The sequence below is a fragment of the Neophocaena asiaeorientalis genome, unplaced genomic scaffold (assembly GCF_003031525.2).
Source record: "Neophocaena asiaeorientalis asiaeorientalis breed wild unplaced genomic scaffold, Neophocaena_asiaeorientalis_V1.1 scaffold129, whole genome shotgun sequence".
NCBI classification, from domain to species: domain Eukaryota; kingdom Metazoa; phylum Chordata; class Mammalia; order Artiodactyla; family Phocoenidae; genus Neophocaena; species Neophocaena asiaeorientalis.
In genome coordinates, this window is record NW_020172446.1 from 7811514 (window position 1) to 7819933 (window position 8420).

Below are 8420 nucleotides of genomic sequence, written 5' to 3' on the forward strand. Positions count from 1 at the left end.
GGAGGGTGGGGGGAGGGAAGGGAGAGAGAGGAAGAGAAAAAGAAAAAAGAAGGAAGAAACAAAATGAAACCCAAGTCATGATATCCCACTTTACTGAGGCATTCACGTGCACAAGCCAATAAGCACAGAACGCTAAACAAGCAGCTTATTTTCATCAGACAAAGGAACGATCAAATCAACTCATCCAACAAAATAATTAAAAAAAATTTTTTTCACGCTTTTGATATTAATAGGAAAATTAGATTCCTAAGAAAAGTTTTAATTTTTCCTACATCTTGCCTTTATTGTTAGAACGGCTTTTATAAAATCATTTGACCTCTTTGTACAGGGCAATTTCAAATTAATTGTGACTTGACTTACTTTCCTATATGTTGGCAGAGGGTGAGGGCAAGGAAGAGAGGATGATAAAGTTTGTAACCTTAAGAGACTGTATTAAGAATAAAAATATGATTTCAGGAGCCAAACACGTGTCTACCCAAGAGCTGAGCAGGCAACTACCGGAATGTCGGTGTTCATAGGATGTCAAGCCAACGTCGTCCCCAATCAGGGCTCTCTTCTTGATCACATCCCGCTGAATGCGACGGGAATGGTATCTTCGCTTCCTGCAACATTGCCAAAACAAGCACATAATCAAAAACCAGCAGGAAGGGCCTTGAAATCCACTAGTTAATTTCAACTACACTCTGACACAATGTTAGGTGCTGAAACTGAGATATTTCACATGAAACTGAAAGTCAGCATTCTCACACCATTTACCACAGTTAAAAATCTTGAATTCTTTCTTCTTGTTTTCCTTCACGTCCACATATGGTATTGACATTCCACTGCAGAATACCAACTGAAGGATTATGAAAAGCTTACGTACTATTTAAACTATTGTATTTTAAGGTTTTGGACTCACCAAGAATTACTAAGAATTCCTTTCATGCCTCCGTAATTTGGATTCCCATATTTCATGTAATACTGACTTCTTCTCGCTGCTCCAAGTTCCTTTTTGTCATCTAAAAATTAATTACAAGTTACCAAGGATTTCCTGTGAGTGTGAAGACAATGTTGAATGGGTTTAAAAAAAAAAAAGAATGTTTTTCGTGGCTGGGATCAGATCAGCACAATCAGCCGACAAAAGGGGAGGACGCACTAGAAACACTCTCTGAGCGCCTCCTAACGCAGTGCCTTGTGGAGGGGGTGGAGCAAAACTCAGAGGTGAGGGAGGTTAAGCTGCTGTTAGGGAGCTGACTCCATAGAGAAAATACGATTAACAACAATACAATATACTAGGCTCCAAGAAGCACAGGGGAGCATCACTTATCACCAGCGTTCAGGAATCAAAAAGGCTTTTAGAAGAGGCGGCATTTTCACTGCCCCCTGAAAGATGATATTCATTTCTGAATGACAACACTCCAATAACACAGAATCAGGGTCAAAGAAACAGATTATACACAGGTCCATGTATTAGGCAAACCATTTTTTTTCCAGTTTACCGTGATGTTCCTCAAAATGGCTTAAGGAAAACAGCACAGCACCATATATCCAGAATGCACACAAATGGTCCCTCGAATAAGTAAATGAAGAAAAGACCCCATTTATCAAGTTAAAATGCCAGTTAACAGGAAGAAAAGGTGGTCAGTGAGCACGCATATTTTCATAACATAAAGGTCTCTTGACAGCTCCCTGGGCACTCACTGAACGCAACGGATGAACACCAATGGGAATGTACCCAGTGCTAGAGATAAACTTGGTGCCACAAACCAGAATGCGCACCCTACAAAAAACATGCCCACCAGCTCCTTGGAGAAACGGCTGATTCCAGATCTGGGGCAGGGAAAGTACAAGTTGAGTCTGGCAGAACAAGATGTTTTATTGTGCCATAAAGAAAGAACTCAAAGAATCACGAAGGCGTGTCACAAGAACACAGTTTGAAGAGGCTCTACTGGCCAAATCCAAAATAATTTGTGAATCAAAATAATGATAGAACAGATGATAACCCATTGAATAAACCTCCATGACTCTAAACTGATATAAGTAAAAAAGGTAAGTAAATACATAAACAAATGGGTAAAAAGGGAAAGCTCTTCCTTACGGCAGACTGCCAACTAATAAATGAGAGAGCTGAAAAGTCATCAATGGATCTAAAGCTACTGCATGGAAGCTGGATGAGGAACAGGCTATTTACATAACCTCAAAGCATCTCCCCACAAACCTTTAAATTATAAATGGAAAAAGAGTAACTTTATAGTGGAGAAACCTGGCGATCATTACCCTAACCAAGTGATAAAAGCTAACATCCTCAGGAAGGGGATAAATAAACACAATGTGCCTCCTGATATGATGCACTGAAAGTGACACAATGTCACTTCTGTGGTACAAACGCACAACCCGAACTTAATTAGGAGACATCAGACAAACTAAGGGGCAGCCTATAAAATAATGAGCCCGTCCTCTTTAAAAATGTCCCAGTCAAGGAAAACAAAGGAGTAGTTCCATATTGAGGGAGACTAAGGCGACACGGCAGACTTAAACACCCAGTCCTAGAGTGGATCCTAGTTCAGTGGGGGAGTAGTATAAAGAATAATCCCAATGTATTTGATAATCGTCATTGTCAGCAGCAGCAGCAGCATGAACTCTTAACACTTACACAGCACTCACTGTGTGCCAGGCAGTTTTTTTCTCCCCCGGGTAGTTTAAATATACAGAGTGGGGAGCTGGTACAATCTGAATGTGGACTCCGAATTAGGTAACAGTATTGTATTAATGCTGAGTTCCCTGATTTTGATAACTGTGTGTAAAACAAAGTCCTTGTTCTTCAGAAATACTTACTGAAGTATTCAGGGGTGAAGAGTTGTCATTTCCAATTAACTCTCAACTGACTCAACCCCCCCCACCACACACACATTATTAATGTGTACCCAAATCATTATGTGTAAAAAGCCTTATGAATTGTTAAGAGGCTTTTAATTTAATTCTTTAGAGAATGAGAGTTGAATGGCACTACTAGCAATGTCCAGGAAGATACTGCTATGATACCTAAAATACAGTTTTAAAGTTTTCATAGTTCAGATGATAAACTGGCTGAAAAGCACATGGGACAAACCAGCTTTGACAGAAAATAACTTACTTTAGCTAGAAACCACAGAAGTATACAAATAATATTCACTTTCAATGTGTGAAATTCCAACTCAGGCAGCAAGTCATTGATTTTATAAGCACAGAATATTATAGTTTGAAGGAGCTTTGAGATTACCTGACCTAAGTTCTGATTCAAGAGAGGTGTCACTCAATAAAAATCACTTTGATTAAAAATAAAAATCAATAAAAATCAATACCAATTATCATTTACCTTTTGTAGCAAATCTCATGAATAACCTATTTCCTTTAGCAAGTTTGTTCGCTGGACGAAGATCATTTCTTAGCAGAGATTCTTCTTCTACCTGAGACAACGTGTCCAACTTAAGAAAAAAGAGCATTTTCGACGTAAAAATTAAAGCCTTTTTCATATTCATTCAGCAGCAAAGTTACCACTGATTAAGAAAGCAATCTACCTTTACTAATACCCACCAGCATTACAGCACCAGTTCCTCTGCAGGATGTCTAAGTCAGAGGTCTTCGCTGACCACCTTGTCTAAAAGAATCGTCTCCATCATTCTCTATCTGCTTACCCTTCTTTATTTTTCTTCACAGCACTCATCACTTCCTGACGTTATATTACATATCTGTGTATCAGTGTATTGTCTGTCTACCCCACTAGAATGTAGGCTCCGAAAGGGCAAGGACTTTGTTTTGCTTGACGCTATACCCCCAGCACCTAGAATTTGGTATATGGTAGGCATTTAATAAATAATTTTAAAATGAATACACTTTAATATTTCCAACAATAGTACATATGCCATTAGGAAATATGCCATTACTTGCTATTCCTTAATTTTACTGATTTGATAGCATTTCAAAGGATTTCTCAATAAAACCATTTCCTTTCATACAGAAGTGTGAGTACTAAGATCTCAAGATGAATCATTCATTATAGCCACACGAACTTAAAGGCCAAGAGCCTGGTGCCCCCTCAGGAGGTATAACGGTGAAAGCCAGAGGAAGAACACAACGTACTGTATTAAGTCTTTAAGGCTTAAATACCAAGACAGTAAGCAGTTGTTTACAGTGAAACCTTACAGACACCTTTGCCCTCTCACTGACCTCTACATCACTTGCGTTCTCATCTTCAACTTCTCCTTCTTCAGCCTCATCGTCATCGGAACTGTCTTCCTGCTTGTCTAAAATGGAACGTGAGGGACCAGATGAATCTTAACTCCATCTCATACATGCTAAGTCTAATATTTTCTCCTCCTCTTTACTAATGATCCAAAGCATCATAGCTTATTTCAGAAATAACTGGCGATGAGATGCTATGTAACACTGCACAGAAACTCAAGTTGTCAAGGACAGGACTTTTAGCCCCAAAGTCCCTCCTTTGTGGTCAGTTACCTTTTTTACTTTTCTCAGACGACTTGTCCTCATTGGCATCCCTGCTTCTTATCTTATCCAGGGCTGGCAGGGAACTCATATTGATAAGGGCTCGTGTGGCTGTCATTTCATCCAACCAAACCACGTTACCTAAAATAAGATAACACGTTACATCACATCCAAACGGTTAAGTTTCTTGAGAACAGAGACTACATCATATTCACTGCTAAAGTCTCATTCAGCTATGGACTGGCATCAGTAAATGTACACACCAACGAATGAAAGGACTACAGAACCTGGTAGTAAAACTTCTTTGATAAAATCAACCTAGAGCTACATTCCCAAACTGGGTCCACAAAATAATGGTCAAGTAATCCATGAAAAGGAGTTCTGTATATTAAAACTGCCTGGTATACAGTGGCTGTTATACATAAGTGTTAGCAGTTCTTGATGATGATGATGGTGAAAATTCTCAAATAAATTTAGATTATCCTTTATTCTACTGCCCCCTACATGGAAGCCCTCTGCTGTTCCTTGTTATCCAGACATGCTAAATGATGTTTCCCTACTGTGAAGTGTGGGTGACGATGGCATCCATGGGATATATAGAATGGAGGCGTGACAGCCACCTGGCTTTGCAGCAATCAATTTAATTTGCTTCTTTAAGAGAATTTAGCAAGGAAAGGTTTTTGAGAAGTTTAACTTTAAAGCAGCGTTTCTCAAACTTATGTCACTCCTGTATCTCAGTTTGGGAAATGAAGGTCTAAAGATTCTCATCTTTGTTAATAGTATGCCACATGGTCTTGAGCAAATCACCTCCCACTTCTGTTTCTCAGTTTCTGATGTACAATACGAGATAGGTGAACTGGATGATTCTAAGGGTTCCTCTGACTCTAACATCCCTTAGCTACAGTTTTAATTAGATAAATCAGGCGTTAGCAAATCCAGCCCACCACCTGCTATCATTGATTCATTCATCCATCCATCCATCACCCATCCATTTATCTATTTATACTTGAACCGGCTTTATTTAGTTATAACTAACGTATAATAAACTACACACCTGCCACCTGTTTTTGTAAACAAAGTTCTACAGAGAACGGCCAGGCTCATTCAGTTATATTGTCTATGGCTGCTTTCACGCTACAACGGCAAAGTTGGGTAGATTCCACAGAGACTGTATGGCCTGCAAAGCCTACAATATTTATCATCCAGCCCTTTATAAAAAAGGCTTGCCATCCCCTGATTTGGATGGTCTAAGTTAAGAAAAAAGGAGAAAAACTTTTACTCAGTCATGCTTCTTCTTCTTTCAATGAATTAACATCTAAGAAAGCAGCCGGGAAAAGCAGGTCAGCACACTGGCAGAAAGTAAAGCCAGACTAGAAGTGAGGCAAGACAAGAAGCCAGCAGAGTGGGTACCAAAGGTCAGGCCAGACTTGGAGAGGGGATGCAAGTTAAAAATTACAGTTAGCTCACAAGTGGAACAGCCCCCAGATTAGGGCCAGCAGATGAAGCTCCAGAAAACACAGTCCAAAGCAAGCAGAGATGAGAGGTCTGGCACTGTGTCAGAGGGTTCTGGTCTAGTTCTAGGTCAGAGATAGCCCTCTGAAAAGCTGTATGGCAAGTTGCAATGACAAAGTCTAAAGCCCTGAAAATGCAGCCCCAAGTCTATGCAGTTGGACCCACCCCTTTGTTGGGAAACTGTGGGTGTTAAGAGAGGCCTCAGTCATGTACCCTGGACTCAGCTGCCAACAACCATCCTCCTAGAGGCCGGATAACCACCTCTGAGCTGACTTAGAATACGCATGGAGTACGATCTGGCAGACTGGTTAACGCACTCTGGTTCTCAGCAGTGAGCAATTTTTTCTCTCCTAGGCTAAAGGCAGAGGTTAGACATAGTCTGGCCAAAATCATTCACCATTTGAGATGGCAAAAATTCTTTTAAAATCATAAACAGAAGCATATTCAAGTAACCTGGGTTACTTACAGGAGGTATCATCCAACCACTCAATGTGGGCCGGAGGATATTCTTTAAAATAGGAAAAGACATCCTGGGTACTCATCTCATCTACGCCGCAAATGTAGATTGTCTCCAGTCTCACTTTGGGGATTGCTAGAAAAACAAGACACCTGCTGTTGCACAATCCACCAGTAGCCCGTTGTAACAGTTCAGATAATAGGTATTTTAAAAAGAAATATGCTGAAAGAGATAATAATTATTTCAAAAGAAAATGAGACTTGACAGTAAGGTAAACTATTTTAATTTTTATCACACAGCAATAGCATTAAATAAATGACTATTCAGAATGGGCTTATTAGGCTGAGGAAGATTAAACAAATGGTGTTGATTATATACATGACACCTCGTCTCAAAATGACCTGTAATGATAAAAGCAATACCGAATTCAACAGGGTTATTCACTGAACTTGATACACTGATTCTAAAATTTTTTAAAGATATGTCAATGAGAAATGTGCGACAGTCAAGACAGTTCTGAGAAGAAGAAGAGGCACTGCCCCTGGATGTAAAGCAAAGTATGAAAGTAGAGCAAAGAAATCCTACAAATCAATAGAAAATGACAGCCCCAAATAAAAATGGGCAGAGGACATGAGCAGGCAATTCCCACAAAAAGAAACAGAAAAGGCCAATAAACATGAAGAGATGGTTGACCTCACTACTATCAGGATAATCCACCTTAAAACAAGGTATCAGTTTTCACTGACCAGGTTTTTTTTTGTTTTGTTATTTTATTTATTTTTGGCTGTGTTGGGTCTTCGCTGCTGCACACGGGCTTTCTCTAGTTGTGGCGAGCGTGGGCTTCTCATTGCGGTGGCTTCTCTTGTTGCGGAGCACAGGCTCTAGGCACGCGGGCTTCAGTACTTGTGGCTCACGGGCTCTAGAACACAGACTCAGTAGTTGTGGCGCACAGGCTTAGTTGCTCCGCAGCATGTGGGATCTTCCCGGACCAGGGCTTGAACCCGTGTCCCCTACATTGGCAGGCAGATTCTTAACCACTGTGCCATCAGGGAAGCCCACTGACTATATTTTTAATTCATGTCTTTTAGTATCAATTGGTGGCAGTGTGGAGGAAAGAGCCCCTCCCTCTGCTGGTGAGAGTGTGAACTGCCACAGCCACTCCGAAGGGCAACTAGGAGTGTCTATTACAAATGTAATTAAGCACATGCCCTATACGCAAAGGAATTCTCTTCAGTATCTATCCTAAACACACATGGGTTCAGAGAGAGGTCCACACAAAGATGTTTGTTGCAGCACTATTTTAATAACCCAGTAGCTATCAGAGTAATAAATTATGGTTTATCCATATTATAGAATATTAAGCAGTTAAAAACAATGAGATAATTTATTATATACCATGGAAAGATTCTAAGACACATTACTGAGTGAAAAAAAGGTATAGAAAAATACATACATTAAAAAAATTAAAACATAAATATCACCATATATTTTCTAAGGGTATATATTTGTGTACACAAATACATAGAAGAAAGTCTGGAATAATTCACTCCACACTGATAAGAGCTGTTACCTCTGAGAAGGAAGAAACGTTGAAGGCTGTGGTCTAAAAGAACCTCAGTCTTACCAGAATTGTGCTAATTTTTTACTAAATACTTTAAGCACATTATCTCATTTAATTTTTTTAATTGTGAAATACGCAAATATATCAACAAAGAAAAAATATTTTTAAAATACCTGTATATCTACCACCTAGCTTTACGCTTAAATTCTTAAAAAGATTTGAGGCAAATAGGGCTTCCCTGGTGGTGCAGTGGTTGAGGGTCTGCCTGCCGACGCAGGGGACACGGGTTCGTGACCCGGTCCGGGAAGATCCCACATGCCGTGGAGCGGCTGGGCCCGTGAGCCATGGCCGCTGAGCCTGTGCGTCCAGAGCCTGTGCTCCGCAACGGGAGAGGCCACAACAGTGAGAGGCCCGCGTACCACAAAA

At 40.2% G+C, this 8420-nt stretch overlaps 1 protein-coding gene across 3 annotated transcripts in view; it reads right to left on the reverse strand.

Moving 5' to 3' along the window:
• NCBP3 (nuclear cap binding subunit 3) overlaps window positions 1–8420 on the reverse strand; it is a 32178-nt gene that overhangs the window by 12356 nt on the left and 11402 nt on the right. For all 3 annotated transcript variants that reach the window (XR_003001735.1, XM_024734463.1, XM_024734472.1), the window contains exons 4-9: window positions 6443–6568; window positions 4477–4605; window positions 4189–4265; window positions 3338–3446; window positions 902–1001; window positions 499–602 (exon numbers count right to left, since the gene is read on the reverse strand). Coding sequence is in view for 2 of the 3 variants with exons in the window: in XM_024734463.1 (XP_024590231.1) it covers window positions 499–602; window positions 902–1001; window positions 3338–3446; window positions 4189–4265; window positions 4477–4605; window positions 6443–6568 (645 nt within the window). In the remaining variant the exon portion in view is untranslated. The remainder of the gene's footprint in view (window positions 1–498; window positions 603–901; window positions 1002–3337; window positions 3447–4188; window positions 4266–4476; window positions 4606–6442; window positions 6569–8420) is intronic.